Source organism: Lasioglossum baleicum, chromosome 17, assembly GCF_051020765.1.
Source record: "Lasioglossum baleicum chromosome 17, iyLasBale1, whole genome shotgun sequence".
NCBI lineage: Eukaryota > Metazoa > Arthropoda > Insecta > Hymenoptera > Halictidae > Lasioglossum > Lasioglossum baleicum.
The window spans coordinates 7,369,463-7,396,223 of record NC_134945.1 but is presented as its reverse complement, the minus strand read 5'-3'; the positions used below and the strand labels follow the sequence as shown (position 1 = coordinate 7,396,223).

At 38.3% G+C, this 26,761-nt stretch overlaps 3 protein-coding genes across 5 annotated transcripts; 2 read left to right on the top strand and 1 right to left on the bottom strand.

Annotated features, from left to right (window-relative positions):
- Positions 1–1,160: 1,160 nt before the first annotated feature.
- On the bottom strand, positions 1,161–14,635 carry LOC143217546 (uncharacterized). Its single transcript, XM_076441933.1, has 13 exons — positions 14,181–14,635; positions 12,734–12,878; positions 12,488–12,670; positions 10,921–11,075; positions 10,719–10,727; positions 10,239–10,329; positions 8,889–8,952; positions 8,572–8,812; positions 5,718–5,901; positions 5,537–5,627; positions 3,793–3,948; positions 2,827–2,910; positions 1,161–1,930 (listed from the first exon to the last, which is right to left on the bottom strand). Exons 1-13 carry the CDS (start codon positions 14,344–14,346, stop codon positions 1,550–1,552), a joined length of 1,950 nt encoding a protein of 649 aa, XP_076298048.1. The 5' UTR covers positions 14,347–14,635; the 3' UTR covers positions 1,161–1,549.
- A 3,524-nt stretch (positions 14,636–18,159) lies between these two features.
- On the top strand, positions 18,160–24,498 carry LOC143217724 (3-hydroxyisobutyrate dehydrogenase, mitochondrial). 3 transcript variants are annotated; one of them, XM_076442281.1, is made up of 7 exons: positions 18,160–18,373; positions 19,530–19,609; positions 19,675–19,853; positions 20,319–20,440; positions 21,531–21,741; positions 21,816–21,942; positions 22,624–24,498. In XM_076442281.1, exons 1-7 carry the CDS (start codon positions 18,325–18,327, stop codon positions 22,804–22,806), a joined length of 951 nt encoding a protein of 316 aa, XP_076298396.1. In that variant the 5' UTR covers positions 18,160–18,324; the 3' UTR covers positions 22,807–24,498. The 3 variants fall into 3 exon arrangements, with proteins under 3 accessions (XP_076298396.1, XP_076298399.1, XP_076298398.1); XM_076442284.1 differs by having other exon boundaries at positions 18,182–18,200; XM_076442283.1 differs by lacking the exon at positions 18,160–18,373 and adding an exon at positions 18,389–18,428.
- LOC143217725 (uncharacterized) lies at positions 23,886–25,881 on the top strand. The gene is made up of 2 exons (XM_076442285.1): positions 23,886–24,498; positions 25,743–25,881. Exons 1-2 carry the CDS (start codon positions 23,886–23,888, stop codon positions 25,760–25,762), a joined length of 633 nt encoding a protein of 210 aa, XP_076298400.1. The 3' UTR covers positions 25,763–25,881.
- The last annotated feature ends 880 nt before the right edge of the window (positions 25,882–26,761 follow it).

Sequence of the window (26,761 nt, the reverse complement as noted above, 5' to 3'; positions counted from 1 at the left end):
AATACAGTGTTATATTTACTTTATTATTGCTCATTCTTTACTAATAAAAAAAAAATTACGTGTTAATATGACATGACCCAGAATAATACTCATCGTAAAATTGTTGTGAATTTGTTCAAAGTTTCATAAATTTTTTAGTTCCTCGTGAGTCGATTGGTGATCACTAGACTGTGGATCTTCATGAATTTATAGCAAAATTGAGTAGATGAAATTCGGAATTGTTGGGAACTCTTTTGCCAAATTCAAGATGTCAATAGATGAATCTCCTACTTTTTGGAAATCAGAAAGGGAAGAAATAACATTCAATCTGATTTCTACTTCTTGCAATCGATGCAGACAATTTTTATTTTGCATAAAGATTGCATTTATGGCTTATGAAAATTTACAAAAATAGTTACTTAGTAAATATTTTTTTTTTTTTGAAAATATTGATTTTAGAGAAAAAAGTCTCAAACAAAAAATGAAGCTCATAAAAAGCTCTACGAAAAAGGTTCTATACATTTTTTACGTAAATCTATTATTTTGGCCGTGAAAGCCTCGTTTGCCCCCAAGCCCCTTCAAAGTTTTGACAGTTCTTACTAAAAATTTTCGAAAATATTGATGTTAGAGAAAAAAGTTTCAAACAACAAATGAAGTTCATAGAAAGCTCTACAGAGAAGGTTATATACATTTTTTACGTAAACCTATTATTTTGGCTGTTATGACCCAAAATATCTCGGCGGGGGATCCAATGAACTCTGTCAAACATTTTTTTAAATTTACATACTTCCGTAAATAATGAGAATTTTTTAAAATACTTCAAATAAAAGTTGTAGGCCTCATCAAAATACATATTTTATGTTGTATTGATTTTTGTCATAAAGATAATACTTTCTGAGAAAAATGATAGGTAATTATTCACTATACGGAGCCACCCACGATTTCAATGATCGCATGATTTATCCATTACTATTTAGTTAAAATTCTGCATGACGGCTATATAGAATGCACAGATTATGCGATCAGAATTAGTTTGGATTAGGTGGTGGTGGTGGCGGAGACAACGCAGACGAAAATCCATGTCATACGAGTTATATGAAGTTTTGTTTTTCTCAAAAACTACTGTTTTTATGACAAAAATCAATACGACATAAAATGTGCATTTCGATGAGACCTACAACTTTCATTTGTAGTATTTTTCGAAATTACCATCATTTACGGAAGTTGATGGAAAAAACTGTGATTTTTATGGTTTTTTAATGGTTTCCGACATTTAATATCGTTTTTTTCAAAAACTACTGTCTTTATGACAAAAATGAATACAACATAAAATGTGTATTTCGTTGAGACCTACAACTTTTATTTGTAGTATTTTTCAAAATTACCATTGTTGACGGAAATAAATGGAAAAAACTATGATTTTTATGGTTTTCAGTTTGTCCCACTGCGGCGGCCCTGAGGGTTACTGAAGTCCCGAAGATTTGCAGTGTTTCGGAGGCCGAAGGGTGCCATAAACGCTCAAGATCCGCAGTCTAATCATAACCATTCGACAGAGTCGACTCGAATCAATTTACCAAACCGAACAACGCGGAAACGATTGAAACCGAGGCAGGGATCTTTCATAGGCGTCGTGTTCGGAGACTCCGGGGAGCACTCCGCCATTTTTCTCGGCGCGTTTACGCTTGCCGTCGATGGCTCGTAGAATATGGCAGATGGAGGTCGATCTTGCGGCGCGTTTCAGCTCCATATAAAATACGAACACCGCTATCGAGAAACCAAGAATCAACAAGGAGAATCCGGCTGCTAGTGGCATCAGTCCGATGATTTGCACGCTTCCGTCGTATCCGTCATGCTCGACGAGGACGTCGCGAAGATCGTAACTATTGTGACGACGTGTGACGTCATGCAGATGCCTCTCCACGATACCGGCTTCCTTTAACGATAACATTATCTGCGAAGACATAGAGAAACTCAACTTTGTGCTGCTCATTCACTGATCATAAGAGCTGCAATGCCCTAATGCAATGTTCTAAACCTAATAGTTAACGAAATATTATCGAAACAATTTTCTTTCTTCTTTCTATAATATCTTGTTAATTATTAGGTTTAGGACGTATGAGGTTCAACACTTTTATACTGAGAAATTGATACTCTATCGATCTGTGGTATAAAAAATAGGACATTCCATTTGAAAAACTTAATTTGACTTTGAAATCCCCCCTACCCACCATTCCGGTCCTCAAAAAAAATTAGACTATTTGATTGTACCCTTCATACCGAACAATTTTTGTAAACGGATTTTTTTCGTAACTTCAGTGCGTCACAAGATATTTCCGTTATCAGATAAACGAAACACCCTGTATAAGGAAGGGTTGATATACAGGGTGTCCCAACAAGAGCGGAACATTTAAATTTGACGCAATTTCTGCTACTATGCTTTGAGATTTCTTTGATACCATTATAACTAGACAGTGGATTTTATGCATTTATTATAAAAATGAGTGTAATTTGGAAGAGTAAAAACATTAGAAGAATTTAAAAAATACTGTTACATATGTCATTTTAATTCTATTAAACATATTAAGACGAAAAATAAATTTCTATTTCAGTCCAGTTCCAGAAAAAATATTTATTTTGCACAAAGATCCTCTAATTATCACAGTTCGATGGTAGACAGTCTGCCATTACTAAAAATGTGCCAGCAAAGCCGACAAGGGCATTTACTAGATGTGTTGTTCCATTTTTCCATTGTTCCAAATTTCGATAGTAAATTAAAAAAGCTGTATTTTATTTGGAATTTAAATGTTCCACTCCTGTTGGGACTTCGGACACACCCTTTACGTGTACCTGGTTCACTGGTGTTAAGAGCCACTGCTGTATCCCGAATGATGTGTAGAAACCTGCAAGCGGTGTCTTCATGACTCTGTAATTCTGTTGTCAATCAAAAATAACGAGAGTTATTCAATGCACGCGAGCGAGTGTAAGCCCAAGTAGCCACGTGTAGCCACGTACGTCCCTAAAACGTACGCAGAATAGACGTAGGACGTTTGGACGTGAACTGGACCTGAAACGTACGTTTTAGGGACGTACGTGGCTACTTGGGAGTACACGCTGTGATCTTTGTTTTCGTACTCGTGTTCTTTTAATACAGACTGCCACATTAAATCTGCGTAAATCATTTTCATCGGAATATATCAATTTGATTTTGAACGTATTTTATTCGATTTTACTTGTAGCATAGTTTATTCAATTTTAATTGTATACTACATTTTATTCAATGTTATTTTCATCTTATTCAATTCAACCTTATTGCTCCCAAGTAGCCACGTACGTCCCTAAAACGTACGTTTCAGGTCCAGTTCACGTTCAAACGTCCTACGTCCATTCTGCGTACGTTTTAGGGACGTACGTGGCTATTTGTGGCTACTTGGGAAGTCTGGGGTAGGCGAAGGGACAGTGATCGTGGGGATCCTCGGGAAGCTAGATCGCGACTTTACTGTAAGGAGACAAGAACAGGACCCAAGTAGCCACGTACGTCCCTAAAACGTACGTTTCAGGTCCAGTTCACGTCCAAACGTCCTACGTCCATTCTGCGTACGTTTTAGGGACGTACGTGGCTACACGTGGCTACTTGGGCTGTCTTATTTTATTTGCAACGACCCGTTATTTGTTGTATCTCATTACAAAATGCGAGGACTCGAGAAAAACGAATAAATATGGAGGAGGTTAAAAAGAAAATTCTGAAGATCCGAATTCAGGATCAAACCAGCGAGTCGTTTCTCTCGACGTTCAACGATCAGTATAATTGTATACCTTCAGAGCGTCATCTAGCACGTGTTGTTCTGGGAAGAAGGAAGAGCCGATCATCTTCCCAAGAACAGCGAAATTGCCCTGCGCAGTAAGCTCGTCCCACTCCGCGAGACTATCAACATGTTTGTACCTGCTGGGAAGCTGCACCGCGTGAGGATCCTGCGAGAATCAGGTGTACGACATTCACGAATTTTTAAAAAAGAAACTCATTCCTAAGTACAATAAAGTCGCGATGTTTGTCAACGACCACGTATGCGATAGTTGTCAAGTGCCTACACACTCCACCCATAATTTCAGTATTTTATGATGAAATAGAACTCAATTTTTTGATTCAAACAATGAACTTTAATCAATAAAATATTTTCCATTTTGATCGATGACCTTCTACCATCTTTCCGGACTTACCGGACTCAAAATTTGTGCATTTCTCCTATAAATTATGATGTATTTGGTATTTAATCCAGTAGATTTGTACCCGGAGAATCTGCAGATCCAAGTTTCGATCCTGTAGGGTCAATGGTTCAGGAGTTATGGTTGCTTAAAGTTGAGCAACCCGCAGTGTTTTCGACAGGTTTGAAATTGCTCAACTTTAAACACTTATAACTCCTGAAAAATTGATCCTACAGGATCGAAACTTCGATCTGCAGATTCTTCAGGTACAAATCTACTGGATTACATACCTTTAATTTTGTATAGATTGGTCTTATCGCTAGGACGCATAGTTTTCGAGATATAAGGGGAAAACCGAAAAGGGGGACCTTCTACATACATTTGAAGTTGAAATTGAAAAATTGATATTGACAATGAAAAATTGAAGTTGTAAGAGAAGTTGAAATCGAGAAAAATTGAAGTTGAAATTGATGTTGAAACTCAAAAATTGAAGTGGAAATTGAACACTTGAAGTTGAAATTGAAAAATTGATATTGACAATGAAAAATTGTAGTTGAAACTAAAAATTGATGTTGAAACTCAAAAATTGAAGTGGAAATTGAACACTTGAAGTTAAAATTCAAAAATTGATATTGACAATGAAAAATTTAAGTTGTAAGTGAAGTTGAAATGGAGAAATTGATGTTGAAACTGAAAAATTGAAGTTGTAAGTGAAAAATTGATGTTGGAATTGAAGTTGAAATTGAGAAATTGATGTTGAAACTGAAAAATGGAAGTGGAAATTGAAAACTTGAAGTTGAAATTGAAAAATTGACATTGACAATGAAAAATTGAAGTTAAAATTGATGTTGAAACTCAAAAATTGAAGTAGAACTTGAAAACTCGAAGTTGAAATTGAAAAATTGATATTGTCAATGAAAAAATGTAGTTGAAATTGATGTTGAAACTCAAAAGTTGAAGTGGAAATTGAACACTTGAAGTTGAAATTGAAAAATTGATATTGGCAATGAAAAATTGTAGTTGAAACTGAAAACTTGAAGTTGAAATTGATGTTGAAACTCAAAAATTGAAGTGGAAATTGAACACTTGAAGTTAAAATTGAAAAATTGATATTGAAAATGAAAAATTGAAGTTGTAAGTGAAGTTGAAATTGAGAAATTGATGTTGAAAGTGAAAAAAAAAATCTACTGGATTACATACCAAATACATCGTAATTTATAGGAGAAAGGCACAAATATTGAGTCCGGTAAAGTAAAGTTTAAGTTCGAGTTCAAGTGCGATTTCAGGTCATCATCATTTCACCTTAGAATACCGAAATTACTGTCTTGCAAACCTTATTAATCATTGTCGGACCTACCGTGGGATCGATGTAGTCCCCGAATGGCGGCACCTGAGCCATATTCCCCCATGACAAATTCGTCGCGAGCAACTGTTCGATGGTATCGATTCTGGAAACACATCAACGACAAGGCACCGTCTCTCGCTTTATTCCCGTTCGCAAAACAACCCCGAAGCTTTCCGTACTCTACGGCTATTACCTGCTTTCGTATTCTGAAGTTGCTAGAATGGATGCCAGGCTGCTGCAATAAGCGGTAATTATTAACCATCCCGCGGTCTGCCAGAGAAGCATCGGGAGTTTGTTGTTCGCAACAGTTTTCGGCACGGAACTGCTCAGCAAACAACCGATCAGCTCGGTCACGGTAATTAGGTAGTTCCGGAAACCTGAAGAATACGGATTATCCCGTGCAATTAACGTAATCGTCACACGTATTAACCGTGACGCACTGGGAACATTTATTGCACGTCGAAACTCGGTTCTCAGAAATGTTGATCTACCAATACAAGGTGGGGCATTTGTCCTGGCCATCTGGAATATCTCGGAAAAATATTTCAAATAAAAAGTTTAAGTCAAGGTGGGACTGATGCAGCAGTCGTATCCATTTTAAATTTTCATCATGTTCTCAAGGTCATTCCAAGGTCAACTTCATTGTTTTAAATGGAATGAGGTATTTTTCAATACGTCAATCGATGCAGCTGGACGTTCTTTATAAAAAGGTACTAACCCATGTACGTCGAAAAGTTAGTAGTTCAGGAGATATTTCAATTTAAAAAACTCTAAAACACCATTACTGTCGTACTAAGACGATATGGACATTTTTTTAATACATCAATCGATGCAGCTGGACGTTCTTTATAAAAAAGTACTAACCCATGTATGTCGTAAAGTTAGTAGTTCAGGAGATATTTCAGTTTACATAACTCTAAAACAGGTAAATAAACGCTAACGTCTTAGTACGACAGTAATGGTGTTTTAGAGTTATTTAAATTGAAATATCTCCTGAACTACTAATTTGTCGACGTACATGGGTTAGTACTTTTTTATAAAGAATGTCCAGCTGCATCGATTGGCGTATTAAAAAATACCTCATTCCATTTGAAAAAATGAAGGTGACCTTCATATCCCTAAAAAAAATTACATAAAAACAAACATTCTTTTGGTATCGTATGAGCCCCGTTTTACCATTCAACTTTGTCCTTCAGACATTTGACGTATCTTTAAAAACAACAAAGATATTTGAGGTGGTCAAGTTAGGTGAAATACCCGGTATAAATAATAAAATGAAGTTTAAAGACATAAAAATTAAAATAAAATAAATCAAAATTAAATTAAATTAAATTAAATTAAATTAAAATTAAAAATTATTTAACTCGTGTTTCTAACAATTTACCCTTAAAATGCTTATTCCATTGTCCCGTTAGATTCACAGAGTACACTCGATTGAGAAGCACTCTTCTCTTCTCTCTAAAAATAATCACGTATATTATTTTGATCAAGATCGAAAAGATACAAAACAACACCCGCAGAAGAACAATGTTAGCATGAATCAATAAATTTACACGTGCGCGTGTCAACAGATACAGAGATAAGCTTTTCGATTGGTTTCAGCCTATTATTAGAAATCGCTTGATGGCCATTTTAATCTGAATTAATCAGGTGCGGGGAAACATGAAATTTCCTGCACTCAGCGAATCAGAAAAACCCATCGTTCGATACGCAAATTGCAGGCACGCGTGCTCTGATAACGCTGTCCAAGAGTCAAAAAACATTTCGATTCCTCATTATACGATTCTTACATTATATGAGAGTTTTTTTTCTTAGGTTTTTGATTTTTTACAAGCAGAATTTTCAATTTAGAAATCTGAAACCAATGGCAAAGTATGTATTTGGGTTTTTGACATGTTTTCGATTTTTCTCGGAATTTCTAAAAGTCATTAACTAGGGAAAATAGGTCACAAACTGATTTCTCGATTTTACCCCATAACTACCCTCCCGATCGAGATACAGGGTTGAAATTTTGCTCAGTATGTTTTCTCTTGATGAACTATGGAAACGACGTACCCATCGTCGATAAAATTCTGTTCTAGGACACTTTCGACCATCTTATGCGGCAATAATACTGTGTAAGGTGGAGTGGGGTAAGTCCGTCTACGGGGCAAGTCCGTTAATTGGTTACTTTTTTATAAATATTATTTCGTAATGTAGTATAAGCTAGTATGAACTATTCGACATAGATGTCGCCAAAGAATAAAGGTGTTTTCCTCGCTTAAATCAACCAATGCCAAACAGTGACGTGCGAGGTACACGTACAACTTTGAGGTTACCCTGAACGTGCAATAGTTTACAAGTTATTAATATATTTTGTGTTGTTATTTTAGGTAAGTACAACAAATATTGATGTAGGTTTGCATTAACTAAACCGTTTTTATTGTATTTTTTTAAAATTTATTGAGAAAAACACTAAGATGATCTTGCCCCGTAAATATTACTACACGGGGCAAGTGCGTACTATCACGGTGGGGTAAGTGCGTACTGTATGGGTAAGTATAAAACTAAACAATATATTTAATGCAATAAAAAGCACTTGAAACAAGGTTCGAAAGCATTTTTAAACTTTATTTTAATATCACTGTATCCCCTTTCATATTTCAGCATGAAAGTACATGTTCGTTTAAAAATGGATAACTATAAAACTAAACAATATAATTTAATGCAATAAGAAGCATTTTATAGAAGGCTTGTTAATCATTCATTTCTTGCCCCGTAGCGCTTGAAACAAGGTTCGAAAGCATTTTTAACTCTCAGAGAGACGGACTAGTCCCATTTTCGGGGCAAGTGCGTCCTAGTTGACACTTTGTACAACATCCTATCAAAATGATAATTTTCAAGTAAAATTAGAATCCTACATAATACTAATTCATCGGTAATAACTGTGGCAAGAGTTTGATACCAAGAATGTTAAGTTTTTACATACCAGACTGAAAATACATCAGTTTAACTTTGCAAAAACTAGGGCGGACTTACCCCACTTCACATTAATCGATAGAACTTACGTTTCGGGAATTTCGGATCGATCCAAGCTCGAGCATAGATGTACACGCTGAAGAGCATGATCGACAGCAATAGCAGGTACCAGACTTTATCTGAGAACGGCTTGAGAATCGCCCAGAAGCTAGTCACGCGACGAGGACGAGGCACCATAAGGTGTATGTACAATTTGGACCATGGCTCCGAGAGCTGGACATAGTGATTCTGGTTTTGCGTCACGTGGATGCTGCCGATAGCCATGTCCGCCTGAGGCGAAAAACGTAGTAGAAAAACGTAGCAGAGACAAAAACATGGAAAAATTAACATGAATCAGCAATCTCACTTTGTTATTGCGGATCATTCCTATTATCCCACCTTCCCACGTGCCGTTGATCGGTTTGCCCCACCTGTCAGAAGGTAAAATCGATGAGATCGCCGATTTTATGCAATTGTGGCAGAGTTAGGCAAATATTTCGAACAAAATGGGTTCAACTTGGAAAAAAACCCACTTTATTCGAAATTTTAATTTAAATAACACTTTTGCCCAACTCTGATTTGTGGCAAAAATAAGTGGTAAACTGTACTATTGCCAGAGTTGGGCAAAAATTTTATTCAAATAAAAATTTCGAATAAAATGGGTTTAAAACCCACTTTGTTCGAAATTTTTATTTGAATAGCATTTTTGCCATGTTTAGGATCGTTATCTTGCATAAAAATGAAGTTTTCGCCCATCAGCTTTGTTTCTGGCAAAAGTTACATTGGTATGCCTTATTTTAAATATACAGGGTGTCTCTGTTGAATAAGGCCACCTAAATAACTCCTTTATTTTTAATGCCACAAAAAATATTTATGGCATAATTTCCAGTTATTTTTCCATAGTTTTCTCAAGGTCATCGTTATTTTTTCATCGGGGAAACATTTTTTTTTTATTCCATCTTATAGCGGCTGAAAAAATACATTTGAATATGCTTAAGTCATTAACAAGATGGAATAAAAAAAAATAAGTTCTCCCGATAAAAAATAACGATGACCTTGAAAAAATAACCGGACAAAAAAATTGTTCTTCTATGATATTCTTCCTTCGATACCATTTAAATTATGTCAATGATATTTGTTTTGTGCCGTTAAAAATAAAGGAGATATTTAGGTGGTCTCCTTCAGCTGAGACACCCTATATTCAGTGGCGGCTCAAGTCAAGTCGAGGCCCTAAGCGGTAAACATTTTGGGGCCCTCAAACTCAAATTAGAAATTATTAACAAAACAGAAAAGTAATGAAAAATTTCATGCCGTTGCACATTAAATAAATTTATTTAAAAATTCATAGATTTATTTAAAATTCGGGGCCCTATAATATCCCGGGGCCCGCTTAGTCCGCTTACCGTTAGATCCGCCACTGCCTGTATTTTGCATATTTTCGATAAACTGAAGGTGGCCACTACTTATGGACGGCAGTGTAGGTGCAATTGAAAAAAAAAAAACGGTAGAAAGATTAAAATAATTTAACACGTTCGCTATCACCGTCAGAGATACGTGTCGTCCACAATCTCGTAGATCATTGTAGACAGCATGGTTCAGTGATATCGTGACGTTTATCCGCTAAATCGTTTTAATATTTCATAAAGGAAGTACAATTTTTTCATTTTCCATACACACCCGCAGTGTAATTGTTACAATGCCTGGCGGCAATACTTGCATCAGGTCGCCTTCCGGTTTCGCGATGATCCAGGTGAAATTCAATTTGTTCGCGATGATGAGGAACAGTTGCACCTCGATTCCGTCGAACCCTAATTTTACGGTTAATTAAGGGAGTAGAATCGTTTTTCCAGGATTGCAAGGGTGCGGGATTCGCATTCTCATTTCTCGATGATACAAAAATTTTTTTTTTTAAATCTTGACATAAACATACGTAGGAATGTATCGTTGAATTTGTCTTTTTTTTCTCTGCAAGAATCCATATATAGAATAATCAGTTGTTAATAGAAAAAACATCCGTGACCTTGAAAACTTGAAAAAATGACCTTGAGAAAATTTATTTTTGTCTGATGCTATATTCACCTCCTTACATACGACAACTTTTGTTGGAAGAGTTTTTTCATATATACATAACTAACAGAGATATTAAGGGGCGTAATTTGCATTATTCGGAATCATACTACTGCGCGTGTAATAATACAAATTATGTCTCGTACACGAAAAAATACGATTTTTGAAGCAGATAGCGGCCTAGATCGATCTTTTATCTAGCGTTTTTGACTACTGAAAAACCCCATTTCTGTATTATCGAGAAATGGGAATGCGAATCCCGCACCCTTGCAATCCTGGAAAAAGGAATCTACCGCCTTAATAAAGATATGGTTAGAGGTAGATGTTTTTACCGTGGTCTGTTGGGAAAACGTCCATTTCTTCACCGTCGATGATCTTTTTAACTGGCCGCTTGTAGTACGTCATCGGCGGCCGTCGTATGCTGGTGATTTTCAACTTTCTACCGCGTAGGTTGATGTGGTCGTAGTTGTGCCTCATTTCTTCGTACCTGTTCGTTTACAGTGATACCATATGAATACAGTATGATACAGTATGAACAATAACTATAACGTCGTCCAAGAGTTAGCTAACTGTCAAGTGGATTTCATTTTTTTATTACTTCTGTAAAATGCGCAAGGTTTACCAGTGCCTAATAGACTTACAGAATAAATAAAACGTAAAAATTGTAAGGTTAACTTAGTTCTTCGCGGAAAAGACGTAGAAAAAATCGGTTTTTATTTTTTTTAACTATGGCGCACCAAACTATAAAATTTGGAAAAATTCATGAACAATAACTATGACAATATATCGGTACAGTAAAAATATAAATGTTGTCACTGTAGAACTTCCATGTGAAATTTGCATTTTTTCGATTCTTTTGAGGTTTTTGATTTTTTACAAGCAGGATTTTCAATTTAAAAATCAGAAACCAATTGCAGAATATGTATTTGGGTCTTCGACATGTGTCAGATTTTTCTCAGAATTTCTAAACATCGTTAACTAGGAAAAATAGGCCAAAAACTGGTTTTTCAATTTTACCCCATAACTACCCTACCGATCCAGATACAGGGTTGAAATTTTGCACTGTATGTTTTTTCTTGATGCCCCGTCATCAATTCGGCTCAAGGGCAATTTTGACCATCTCATCCATTCGAGTTTTACTAGTAATCGGTAGGTTGCTGGTTCGAGTCCCGCTTTCGACATTTTATTTTTTTTTCTTGAAATTGATACCTACCTCAATTTTAAGCCTTGAAAACTATTATTTATAAGTTATTATTAATTTTGGATAAGGTGTAATGAGTAAATAAGTATTTATTTGTGACCATCTTATCCATTCGAGTTTTTACTAGTAATCGGTAGGTTCCAGGTTCGAGTCCCAGCAACCCGATATTTTTTTTTTCATGAAATTCATACCTACCTCAATTTTGAGCCTTGAAATCTATTATATATAAGTTATTTTTAATTTTGGATAAGGTGTAATGAGTAAATAAGTATTTATTTGTGACCATATTATTGATTCTATGAAAATAAGACGTCTTATGGACATCTGTTCCGAGGCTAATGACTTGAATTTAAGGAAATGTTATGATAGGGACTAGACTAAAATACTGTTATTTAATTTTGTTATTGCTTGGGGAATGCCAAAAAAAAATAAAAACCCATGTTTTTTAACTTTTTCGTTTGAGCAATGTTCGACGAAGTGTTCAGGTCTGTACGAAGCTTCAGATTGCGTTACGGGTGAATGATTTGTTGGTTGACGATTCACATCGCCATGGTTGTTGAGGAAATCGAAAAGTCCTTAACCATTTTTAACACTTTTAGAAAGTATGAAAGCCGGTAGACTATTTGTTAGTTGCAAGTCGGAGCGATTCTTTCCAATCGAATAATTTCCTGAAAAATAAAATTTCTGAACGTTGTTACCTGGCAACTTTGGTGAACAGGCGCGGCTTCAAGTAGTTCTCGTCGAGCTTCCAAATCCCAGAAGGGGACGCAACGTTTACATTCGCCGTTTCGTACAAGGAATCGTCGAGTATGCCGGAATTATCGGAAGTCTGGTTGTTCGCAACGACGAGGATCTCTGTTTTCCATGTTAACGACGGTATTCTGCGCCGGAGGAATCGATCGATTAAATTACGAAGGATGATCTGATTTCATCCGTTGTCATACTTCTCGATCAGTCGCAGGATTTCCTCGTCGCTCGATCCCAGCACGAAGTATCCGTTGCATTCGTTGGTGCTTCGCCTCAAGAGGTACTCGTACGGATAGACGCTCCTGAATTGGCTGAACAGAATCTCTGTATCTCCGATCGGGGCTGAATAACATTTCAGAATCGATACAGCCCTGGGAAGCTTCTTAAACTTCGTGTCGGCGATAAGAACAATTACCAGGCCAAAAAATATACCGTCGAAACTGTATTTGATCAAGAAATCTCGAAGGACTATGAACAATTGGACAATGAACTCGAAAATACAGTAATAGTCCAATCAACGAAAAATTGTCCCCTTTCGGTTTTCCGCTTATATCTCGGAAACTATGCGTCCTAGCGATAAGACCATACCCTACAAAATTAAAGCTGACAAAACGAGCCACAAGAATGATTCGAATCAGTTTTTCGCTATCTCGCATAGTTTCCGAGATATCCGCGCTCAAAGTTCACTAGTTGTGCTGAAGAGTTAGCTAGTCAAATAATAAAAATAGTGAACTTTGAGCGCGGATATCTCGGAAACTATGCGTCCTAGCGATAAGACCATTCCCTACAAAATTAAAGCTGACAAAATATGCCATAAGATTGATTGGATTCAGTTTTTCGCTATCTTGCATAGTTTCCGAGATATCCGCGCTCAAAGTTCACTAATTGTGCTGAAGAGTTAGCTAGTCAAATAATAAAAATAGTAAACTTTGAGTGCGGATATCTCGGAAACTATGCGTCCTCGCAATAAAACTATTCCATACAAAATTAAAGCTGACAAAATATGCCATAAGATTGATTGGATTCAGTTTTTCGCTATCTCGCATAGTTTCCGAGATATCCGCGCTCAAAGTTCACTAATTGTGCTGAAGAGTTAGCTAGTCAAATAATAAAAATATTGAACTTTGAGCGCGGATATCTCGGAAACTATGCGAGATAGCAAAAAACTGAATCGAATCAATCTTGTGGCACATTTTGTCACCTTTAATTTTGTAGGGAATGGTCTTATCGCTAGGACGCATAGTTTCCGAGATATAAGCGGAAAATCGAAAAAAGGGACCTTCTTCGTTTCCCCTGCCCTGTCCCAGTCCAAACAAAGTCCCAAAGTTAAAAATTGTGTTTCTTCCATCTTCCTCTACACCCCCTCCCCCCCTTATGACACACTTTAAATTAGTATAACTTTTACATGAATGGACCAAACGACTTCAATTTCTCTGTAAGACTAGAAGAATTAGTTTAGTAAATGACGTCTAATAAATAAGTTGGAAAAATTCATTTGGTCGGGATTGTGAAAAACAATAGTTTATTGATTTTTACAACTTTTTTAGTTGGCCCAATAACGAAAATTTAAAACATGTATTTTGTCAACTGATACAAATTATATACGCTCTGAAAATTTCATTGAAATTGGTTACTACTACCAACCATTAAAAAGAACAGTGCAGCACGTGGAATAGGGGAGCGACAATTTCACCATAATCTCGAAATTCTGATCAGAGATCCAAGATTTGCCTTCAGGCTCGAGTATGTCGTTCCTGCTCGCCAGTGCCTGAAGAAATACTTCGATGATGCACAGCACGAAGATCTTCATGGTGAACCATAATCCTTGGAAATAACCGTCATTTGTGTGTGTGTGTGTGTTCCTGGAAAGCTACGATCATCGCGTACTGCGTCCCACTTCAACAATTTTGAAATTAAATCAGTCTCCGATTTTTTGATGATTGCCTTTTTTACTCGTACACATTTACCAATCAATCTTGGTTAAAATTTTAATTGATTAATGCTCAACTCCGGTTTCCACATTTTTTAAGTTTTTAAATTTTTTTGAAAGTCATCTTTTATTTTTTTTTTTTAGGCGTTGTTATTACACATTTCGCAAGTGTTCACATACTTTCGAGCGGTAGTATAAAAAGCAAAACGTGATGCAACTCTTACGACAGTCCCTTATCTGTGTGCCTGAAGGAAACCGCTTGTTAGTCCCGCGATTTCAGCCAGGATCTTTCTCTGGTGCAGTTCCGCGGAGCAGCACGCACACGCGGTTCTCGCGATAATGCTTCCGGCGGCGAGTATGCGATTCAGCGCAAGGGGTTGACCCTTTTGCGCCTATACTACGTATATACAACTGTCCCGCGTGCATACAGGCCTGTGCGGTTTAACAGCCTAGCCGCCCTCCAGGACTATACAGGGTGGGACATTTTTCAAATAACAATATTTCAAATAAAAAGTTTAAGTCAAGGAGGGACTGATGCAGCAGTCGTATCCATTTTAAATTTTCATCATGTTTTCAAGGTCATTCCAAGGTCAACTTCATTTTTTTTACATGGAGTGAGGTATCTTTTAATACGTCAATCGATGCAGCTGGACATTCGCTATAAAAAAGTACTAACCCATGTATGTCGAAAAGCGAGTAGTTCAGGAGATATTTCAATTTAAAAAACTCTAAAACACCATTACTGTCGTACTAAGACGATATACACATTTTTTAATACATGAATCGATGCAGCTGGACGTTCTTTATAAAAAAGTACTAACACATGTATGTCGTAAAGTTAGTAGTTCAGGAGATATTTCAATTTAAATAACTCTAAAACAAGTATGTAAACGCTAACGCCTTAGTACAACAGTAATGGTGTTTTAGAGTTATTTGAATTGTAATATCTCCTGAACTACTAACTTTTCGACATACATGGGTTAGTACTTTTTTATAACGAATGTCCAGCTGTATCGATTGATGTATTAAAAAATACCTCACTCCATTTAAACAAATGAAGTTGACCTTGGAATGACCTTGAAAACATAATGAAAATTTAAAATGGATACGACTGCTGCATCAGTCCCTCCTTGACTTAAACTTTTTATTTGAAATATTTTTTTCTCTGGAATTTAGTTTCCGAGATATCCAGGATAAATGCCCCACCCTGTAGTGGCGGGGGCGTGAATGCTCAAGGAGCAGTTTGATGACAGATAAACGGTGCGATAAAGAAGCCGGTGTAAACAGAATTATAGCCGGCGGCCGACGGTATAAATGTAATTATAACCGGGGAGCTTCGGGGCTTTTTTGATGAGCTTCCGTATCGTCCGTCCATTGTCAGACTTGTCCGTGGATCGACCTAACCTAATTCACCCAGTTACGCGTGTTATACTTTCCCTTTATACCCACGGATAGATTTACGACCGCGTTGCTCGTGAAATTTATTCGCGGACGACTCTCCGAGTTCCTTCTTATTACACTGTCCGACACACAGCAGCCCCCCCCGGATGTAATCTTGGTGAGGGGCCGAGTTGAACTCAGCCATTTTTTTTTTAGCCAACATATATGTCAACGGTACTCAGGGCTATTCCGCGATTTCAATTTTGGAAGGTAAACATTTTTTCCTTGGGGAATTTGGCCCCTACCCCCCCCCCCCCCGGGTGCGCCCCTGGTCATACAGCCAAAAATGTTTCGATTTTCACTGTTCCTGTAATTATGCACAGAGTTTTCTGCGCTGATTCCGAATATGGCCTTAATTTTGCCTCTAGACCAGGCCTGGCCAACCCAAATGGTTTCGCGGGCCACTTTGATGACGCGTAACGTTACTGCGGGCCGCTCTTTAGCAACCATGCTTTTAAAAAAATGTAATACAAATACAAAATGAGTAAAACATGTAAATTTTCATTTAATTAATATATGTTTTGTACACATACAACGAGAAGCGGCCCGCGAGCCGCGTGTTGGTCATCCCTGCTCTGTACGCACAATTTTCGAGAAATTTGATTTTGAAGAAAATACATATTTTTCAAGATTAGTTTTTCAAGTAAGAACCGCATAGTGAAAATCGAATCGTCAAAAAAAAAGTTGAAATTTGTTGGACAGTGTTATCGTAAGGAGAGACAAGAGGACGATTCCGATCGACTAGTGTGATTAGTATACATTCTTTCCAGGGTCTCATTTTTTATCTTCGCCTGCACAGTAATTTAAACACAGTGTACGTTTCATGCCGTCCGGTTTTCTCTTATCGCAACGGTTACTGTTGTAATGAACGAGTTTTATTCATATTATGCAGATGTTGCCACTTTATGATCCTCGATTGCTCGCGTTTATTTTATAAACGACCGGTCACGGTTATCTTTGTTAAGAATAGTCATTGGTGTCAGAATAGCTACCACTGGCAGAGGAATAGCTTTATTAGTAGGGGTAGGCGCGTTTATGCTTGCTCACCGCTGATCGATACGTTTCGTGTACGACGAAATGAGCCTCGTTCTGGTACTGTTTCTCTGAATTCTACTGCGGGATGCGAAATAAAAATTGTCAGTATTAACACTTGGCACTTAACACGTATAAGGGGTGTACTTTCGAAAGCGACAACCCTCCGATCTTGCTGAAATTTTTGACACAGCTTATCCTTCATTAGAGGAGGAAGTCCCTAAAAGGATTTTTGGCGACAAAGCCTCGTTTGCCCCCCAGCTTCCTCCAAAGTTTTTACAGTTCTTACTAAATATTTTCGAAAATATTGATTTTAGAGAAAAAGGTTTCAAACAAAAGATGAAGCTCATAAAAAGCTCTACGAAAAAGGTTATATACATTTTTTACGTAAACCTATTATTTTGGCTGTCAAAGCCTCGTTTGCCTCCCAGCTCCCTTCAAAGTTTTTACAGTTCTTACTAAATATTTTCGAAAATATTGATTTTAGAGAAAAAAGTTTCAAACAAAAAATGAAGCTCATAAAAATCTCTACGAAAAAGGTTATATACATTTTTTACGTAAACCTATTATTTTGGCTGTCAAAGCCTCGTTTGCCTCCCAGACCCCTTCAAAGTTTTGACAGTTCTTACTAGATATTTTCGAAAATATTGATTTTAGAGAAAAAAGTTTCAAACAAAAAATGAAGCTCATGAAAAGCTCTACGAAAAAGGTTATATACATTTCTTACGTAAACCTATTATTTTGGGTGTGCGACCCAAAATAACTCGGCGGGGGCGAAATTAACTCTCTGTCAAACATTTTTTAAAATTTATTTACTTCCGTAAATAATGAGAATTTTGAAAAATACTTCAGATAAAAGTTGTAGACCTCATCAAAATACACATTTTATGTTGTATTGATTTTTGTCATAAAGATAATACTTTCTGAGAAAAATGATAGGTAATTATTCACTTATACGGAGCCACCCTCGATTTCAATGATCGCATGATTCATCCATTACTATTTAGTTCAAATTCTCTATGACGGCTATATAGAGATTATGCGATAAACGTGCCTCCCTGTATACTTGCATCATTATGATTGCGTAGCTCGCAAACGACACGAGACAGCGGCTGCAGAGAATCAACAACCGTTTTATCTGTCCGATAAAAATTTGGTAATTACGTGGTGATTACGCTTGTTGTTGCGATGGAAAATATAACTCAGTGTCTTTCTGTACTCGGTGTGAACTGCATTCAGTGCCTGCTTTCAAATAGTTGCACGTAGTTGATCGTGATTCTTGAAACATATTATCTTTGACAAGAGCACTAAGTGATAGTTATAATTAACGCTTTTATCAGCTGTTTCGCGGTTACGAGTATACTTCAAGAATCATCACACACTAATATGAGCCTAACTGTTCCGCGCATGGCTTTCGTCGCTCGTTCCTTCAGGGGTTGTTGTTTAACTATAAATCTTCGTTATTTACTAGGCTCAAAGGAGAGCGTAAGGTCGATGAGTCTCAGATTTGATCGAAACTTTGTAAAGTTGTAGATCTCGTTCTCCTGTTAACGTGTATATACCATTATAGGCGCAGATACTCAATAGTTTTTAAAATATTTATAATTAAAGGTTTCCATTAACATAAATACAGGTTTTATTTGCATGTATACCAAGTACCAAGTAGTGGCTTGGATTTAGCGTGCCGGAATAGTACGGCGTTGGCCAGAGTTCGATTCCTCGTCGATCAGAATTTTTTTTTTATCAATTAAACCTTCCTTATTCGTTTGTACTACTATAATACTATTATTTATTATAGCGATACTGCTCTTCACATGCAAAAATGAATATTTAATTTAGCTGTGTTTCCGTTTACGTCCATCGTCAGAATTGGACGAAATTTTGGGAATAGGTTCTTTTTTTGTCAGTCCCTACCTTACCAACAAATTTTTTACTGTTTCAATGTCAATCTAGAGTCTAAGTAGAGGTGGCATTAGGGATGATTCAATCATAGATCACATGTGTGAATTTTTATGGCGCTGTGAGGTCAACAAAGCTGGTGATGATCCATTTTCACAATTAATTGAAGATATTAAACATTTATATTCTGAAAATTAATATAAAATGTTTTCAAAATTCTAATTGTCAAACTAATTAATTGAATATCTATAATGGGAAGATTATGCAATCAGAATTAGTTAGGATTAGGTGGTAGGGAGGCGGAGACGCATACGAAAATACAGTAGGGGTGTCGGTAATGTAGGGAGTGACATTGAAATGGTAAAAAAATTTTTTTCGAGCCGCCAAAAATCCTTCTGACAATCATCATTTTAGTGAAAAAAGAACCTATTTCCAAAATTTCATGCAATTCCAATAATGGACGTAAACGGAAACTTCGCCCATTATGTAATTTGCACTAAAATTCATGAAAAACTGATCCTATTAACCCTTCGCACCAGGTTGTCCCCTCTGAGGCACCACTAAAAATTGCTGTGCCATTATTCAAAAAATATTGTTTACATTATTAGACTACCAATCAGTTTCTGTGACTTTCTTGTTTAACGAACGTTAGCCAGGATCAATTAACGCGTTTTACTCTGTGCTCGATACAGGGACAAGATGCTTCTCGCAAGTGGGTTTCGTCGGGCTAGGCAACATGGGTGGCCACATGGCGAGGAACCTGTTGAAGAAGGTAATATCACCGGTTGCGGGATTCCTCGGAAGTTGAGTTCCATTTGGTAATGCCCACGATTTCAGGGCCACAGATTGACCGTCTTCGACGTTAATGAAACGGCCGTGTCGAAGCTGACTGAAGCGGGTGCAAAAGCTGCTTCGAGCCCTGCAGAGGTGGCTGAAGAAGCTGAAGTAATCGTCTCTATGCTGCCATCCAATCAGCACGTTCTGGACGTGTACAATGGAAAGCAAGGATTATTAAGGTACACTAATATATTCAATATTATTTCCTTAGTGGCCCCTTACCCTTCCGCCCCTAGCTAAGTTAGGGACCGCCTAGCAAGCTAAGGTAGGGGTCACCTAGCATGCTAAATTAAGGGCCACCTAGCAAGCTAAGTTACGAGCTACCTAGCAAGCTAACTTATGGGCCACTTAGCAAGCTAAGTTAGGGGCCACCTAGCAAGCTAAGTTAGGGGCCACCTAGCAAGCTAAATTAGGGGCCACCTAGCAAACTAAGTTAGCTTGCTCCACGTGATACGCGTCAGCGTTAGTGGGAAGAGTGGGGGAAGCAAAGACGGGCTTCGCTGCGCAGCTGGGCGAGGGGCGGAACACAAAAGGTCGACGATTTCTAACAGTTAGCCAACCAATATTGCAATAAAGGCTCAACAAAATGCCAACCATAAATGCTACCAGGGTTATAAAACCTGTACAGTTCTTTCATCTTCCAGTTCGGCAAAGGAGGAGACATTCTGCATCGACAGCAGCACGATAGATCCCTTCGTGTCTCAGACCTTGGCAGGGGAGGCTGAAAAAAGCGGAATTAGGTTCATAGACGCCCCAGTCTCTGGAGGTAACAACTAGACCTGGCATGGCCAGATAGTCCAGTCAACGAAAAGTTGTAGAGGAAGGAACACAATTTTTAACTTTGGGTCTTTGTTTGGACTAATGAGGAGGTAAACATACTAAAAGTCCCCACTCCTAGAAGGTGAGCGAGGTGCAGGGGGGACACGTAGAAGGTCCCCTTTTTCGGTTTTCCGCGTATATCTCGGAAACTGTGCGTCCTAGCGATAAGACCATTCCATACCAAATTAAAGCTGACAAAATGAGCCACAGAATTGATTTGATTCAGTTTTTCGCTATCTCGCATAGTTTTCGAGATATCCGCGCTCAAATTTCACTAATTGTGCTGAAGAGGTAGCTAGTCAAATAATAAAAATAGTGAACTTTGAGCGCGGATATCTCGGAAACTATACGTCCTAGCGAAAAGCTGAATGCAATCAATCTTGTGACACATTTTGTCAGCTTTAATTTTGTATAGAATGGTCTTTTTGCTAGGACACATAGTTTCCGAGATATAAGCGGAAAACCGAAAAAGGTGACTTCTACGTGCCCCCCTGTAGCTCACCTCCTAGGAGTAGGGACTTTTAGTATGTTTACCTCCTAACTAGTCCGAACAAAGTCCCAAAGTTAATAATTGTGTTCCTTCCATTTTCCTCTACGCCCCCCTTATGAGCATTCATTGACTGGACTAAGAACTAGCACTCAATCCCCTTGGCGGCCGTAGAAGTGGGGGTATTCCATGAGAATGCCTCCTCGCGTGCTAGCTCTGGCCATGACTGAACTAGACTTTTCCTCGATTAGTTCCTTTGTCCTTATCACATTATCCACCGGTGATTACTCCATGACTGCTGAAAGTCAATGGTGCATGGCTGAGGATTTTTTGAAAGAATCCTTTAATAGCAACAAAGTAACTTTAACCATAAATCAACAACTCAGCTTCGATAACATAATCCAATAATTTCCTTCGGGATTATTGTGTAACAGAGGATTTTCAAGCCTCCATTTGGTACAGCACAATTATTGCAAAGCCTATTGATAGACTACCGGTAGATAAAGTGCTCTCACCAAATCATCGACCTTCTTTTGAAATGTTGACCCAGGTGTTAATAGCGCGAAGGATGGCACGCTGACATTCATGGTCGGGGGATCCCAGGACAACTATCAGCTGGCGAAGCCTCTTCTGGAGAAAATGGGTGCCAGGATAATCTACTGTGGGGACAGTGGCATGGGCCAAGCTGCGAAGCTGTGCAATAACATGCTCCTAGGCATCAGCATGATCGGCACAGCGGAAGCGTTCAACCTTGGCCGAAGGTAATGCGTAAAAGATTCAGTGAACATCGCATGACCGATCCAATTCGCCTCATTAAGCTGATATCGTGTTACAGGCTCGGGCTGGACGCGAAGGTGTTGGCTGACATCGTGAACTCGAGCTCCGGTAGGTGTTGGTCGTCAGAATTATATAACCCTGTTCCTGGCCTCCTCGGCGATGTACCCAGCTCGAAGAATTACGAGGTAGATCAGTCACTTGGCTCTCTAATATTAAGGGGGTAGACTCGTTTCCATGATTGCAAGTTTTTCAGCTAAATAAAAGATCAATCTAGGCCGCGATCGCCCTGAAGAATCCTATTTTTACGTTTTCGAGGCGTAATTTTCATTATTCGGCGGCATGTAGCGGAGTTCGAGAAGCATTGGGCGGCCTGACAGTGCTGCCACTGTCAAGACACATACATTTTCTTAAATATCGAGAGATTTAGGGTTCTTGTAGAAAAAGCATACACCAAGCGCACTTGCGGGGACACATACAATGCCAATGCAACCTTTATTATGTTAAACTATACGTGTTTGAACACACAGTCGGAAAAGTACAAAGTACATCCCTAAACGGAGGGTTTCGGTACGAGTATCAGTTCCATAGGAGCGCCAGTGTCTGTTTCTCAATATTCAGTCACTGTTTTACCGACATTTTACCGATACAGTGACTGTTTCTCAATATTCAGTCACTGTTTTACCGAAATTTTACCGATACAGTGACTGTTTCTCAATATTCAGTCACTGCTTTACCGACATTTTATCGATACAGTGACTGAATCGGTAAAACAGTGACTGAATATTGAGAAACAGACACTTAAACTTAATCGGGCAGATGTTCTTGGTTAGTTCGGGACCGTGGTGGCTAGTGTGGTTTAATTACAGGGAGGTTTCGGTACAACTTTAATGGCGAAGGACCTCGGACTGGCGCAGTCTGCAGCAACCAAAGTGGAGGCTGCTATCCCGCTGGGATCTATGGCGCATCAGATCTACAGGACGATCATAACGCAGGGATTCTCGGACAAAGACTTCAGTATCGTTTATCAGTTTTTGAAGGGGCGAAAGTGATATTGATTGAGATTTTATGCGAGTTTATTGTAAATAATTGTCACTGCCTTGGTAATATTTTACTTCATGATAATGCGAATTGCTAGTTTTTTAAAAATATTTTATTTACTGGCTGTTACCTAATGTAGATCTTTATCTTTGATTATGAACTTACCTATGAACATATAGAACTGAATCACAAACGCAATATGGGATTTTTATCATGAAAACCCATATCGTGATTAGTCTACTTTCTATACCTCGTTTATATTCATAGTTTTTAAAAAAATTGGTTGCCGATAATGTAGAATCCTGTTTTTTCAAGATCTCGATAATGTGAATTCCTACTTTATATTATACAGTTTATAACGTATATTAGCACAGACGAGGTATAAGAGTATTTATACTAATATATTGTAATATTGTATTTATACTAATGTATTTTTCATGTTTTTTTAGCTTTCCTAATTGTCAGTAAAATTGAGACAAAACTTTTATATTTTTTTTTTTGCGTACCAGCTCCCATTTAAAAAAACGACTTCCGGTTTGAAAATGCTATTTCCGGTTAGTACCGGAAATTCCAACCACCGCCATTCGATGGAGCGTACTCGAATTGGTTACTAAAATTTTGTTAGTTTTCAATAAAAACTCTCCACCATTTTTTAATAGGGGTGGACGAGTGGTCTAGGACACCCTGTATGTGGTCTAAGGCTGAAATTTTCTCCTAAGATTTGTTGCGCATGCATTCAAAATTTTTTTTAATTCTGCGGGGTGCTCAAGGAACCCCATTTTATCGAGAAGCTCACGTTACTGAGGCTGAAATCGCCGCGTATGCGCGAGAAAACTTGGCCAATATCTCAGCACTAGACTCCCGGAACAGATTGTTTCGGTACAGTCCTGCGAATATAACTGCCTCTGGGCTCTGCTACCCCTTCATATAGATACGTCACTGTTTTCTCGCGCATGCGCGACAAAAGTTGGTCCGAATAACAGCATTGCTCCCGGTTAGAGTTTCGATACACAGAGATGTCGCGTGTTCTCGGTGACACGATACTTTCCCTCAAAATTTAAAATACGAAAATGTCAAGCACTAAAAAAAAATGAAAAAAACCACGAGGCACCACCACCATGTCGGTACCTCACAGTCTAACCTCCGAGAGAAACCTTACGGATTTTGTTGTGACGTGAAAGACCCGAAAGTAGACATACAACATGGGATGGACTCGCTTTTCTCTCGACACAATTTAACTGAAGGAGGACCTAACATCAAATTTCGTTGTCAAGATATTGAGACTCTTTCAACATCCGCCCAACGCGTCAATCAGAGGAGTCTTTATCGTTTAGGATCTCGAGGACGACAGCGTGGTCGACAAAGGGGTGGTTACGATGACTCACGTACGTCGATACTACGTAGTAGCAGTGGTATCGACAGAGGTAACGTCAGAGGAGGCAGAGGTAACGTCAGAGGAGGCAGAGGTAACGTCAGAGGCGGCAGAGGTAACGGCAGAGGTAACGGCAGAGGCGGCGGAGGCGGCGGAGGTAACGAGGACAATATGGTTGAACGTGAACAGATAATCTGCAAACGTTGTAGAGGTCCTCTTAGGTGGTACTTAGAGGATGAGATTGATGCTGCTCGTGATATAATGATGAATAACAGACGAATAAACCATAATAAAGAAATGGAGGACAATATTGCAGTTGCTAAAAAGAAAGGTATCAACTAGAAATCCCTATTTCACGCAGTGTGGCCAGATGAGGTTGAAACGAACCTCATTCCCTCTCCACCTTTATCCCCTTCCACTATCCTATTCCACCGTTCAGTCCCTATCTCGCACGCGCAACGTGTCTCCCATTCGTCCTCACACTATTCTCGTCGTGCAGTCGCGCAACCTGTCACATATTACTCTGGTCATCAGAGAGTGGGTACTTGTATTCCCCTCGATTCCTTTTCGATTACCCCTGTCTGGACACACTGATTTCACGTGTATATAAATAACCATGGTACGTGATCTGTGTACAGTATCCCTTCGGATGATGTGACTTTCGTCTATGCGGATGATGTTACTTTTTCATCGGTCCTGAATTAGTGCGACCGTGTTGCCATCTTAAACGAAGACAGAATTCAGGACCGAGCTGCCAGCGTTCTGCCGTCGGGTGCAACTTTAGACACGCATGTACCCAGTCAGCCAGGCCTGCCTCAAGCAGATATGGAGCACAGGTGGCGAGCGTTATGATGACAGGTTCTGCTCGGCAGAAGCTGACGGCAAAATGCTAGCAGCTCGGTCCTGAATTCTGTCTTCGGCAGCACGGTCGCACTAATTCAGGACCAAGCTGCCAGCATTCTGCCGTCAGCTTCTGCTGGTCAGACCCTGTCAGCATAATGCCCACCATCTGCTCGCCAGGCTGTGCTCGATATCTGTTCGAGGCAGGCCTGGCTCACTGATACATGCGTTTCTAAAGTTGAACCCGGCGGCAGAATGCTGGCTGCTTCGTCCTGAATTCTGTCGCGCTAATTCAGGACCGAGCTGTCAGCATTCTGCCGTTGGGTTCAACTTTAGAAACGCATGTACCAGTGAGCCAGGCCTGCCTCGAGCAGGTATCGAGCACAGCCTGACGAGCAGATGGCGGGCATTATGCTGGCAGGGTCTATCCAGCAGAAGCTGACGGCAGGATGTTGGCAGGGTCTGTCGAGCAGAAGCTGACGGCACAATGCTGGCAGGGTCTGTCGAGCAGAAGCTAACGGCAGAATGCTGGCAGGGTCTGTCGAGCAGAAGCTGACGCCACAAAGCTGGCAGCGTCTGTCCACCAGAAGCTGCCAGCATTCTGCCGTCAGCTTCTGCCGGGCAGACCCTCGTTTTGATGGGTAACTGTGTATAATTCTTTGATAATTCCTGGAGATATCTGTTGCATTGTATGTGTACAAAAAATATTAAAGAGTATAAATTTTTCTTCTGCAGAAAAGAAGAAAAAGAAGTAGAAGAACGGGCGTGGAGGTCATACATCGAATCGAATAAAAATATAGAAGAATGGTAGAAACGGTTCCGACATTACGATACCCAAGTGAACATTTCCAACATAAAAAATGAAAAACATTTGCATAATACTTGTATCAGAAAATATAATTTATTTTAATAAAAATGTTTACATGATCTAATATATATTTATTAGAGAAATTCTTGAGATTTCAATTTCGATGCTTGAAATTTATAATTAACGTATATATATGTATATTATATGCACAAAATAAAGTTGTTACTGCATACAAGAAACGCATTAACTTTACTTAATCATTAGTTTTCCTACAAAGCTTTCCTTTTGTTTAGCACAGCTTTGAAAAATAGTCCGTTTCTTAGGCGTCGACATATTTCCATCGATGTGCAAATTATATATATGTGTACGCGTATATATCACTTTTATTAATATAGTAGGTCTCTTACAAAACAATGTATCATCAGTCAATAAAATACTATGTATATTATCAACTGTAAAACATAATAACAATATTATTATTAAAGGCATTGCAATGTTTTATTATTCATGAATTATGAGTGAAAAAGTGAAGAGTGTATACTTATATACACACGTATGTAAACTTTATTGATTTGTTATGTAGATGTTATGATATCTTTTGCTATATAAGTAGAATCTCAACTAGAAAAATTGTGTGGAAGTTTTGTAATTCGTTTCATTAACTGAATATTCAATACTACATATATATTTTGTGTACTTGTACATATATAATTGTGAAAACATTTCAGTTTTGGCCTGATATTATAAAAATGTTGTAGAACAATATAAAAGAAAAAAATCAATTCTCTTTTTTTTATTGATGGAGAGAAGCATAATTGTTTTTATAACTTTGTTCATGATCTAACCTTTTACACATTTATACACTGTTCGTTTTCATTGGCTTTTGATATTTGCATCTTTCGTTGCGAAATTATATAAAGATTTTAAAACATTTTAAGAAACGAAA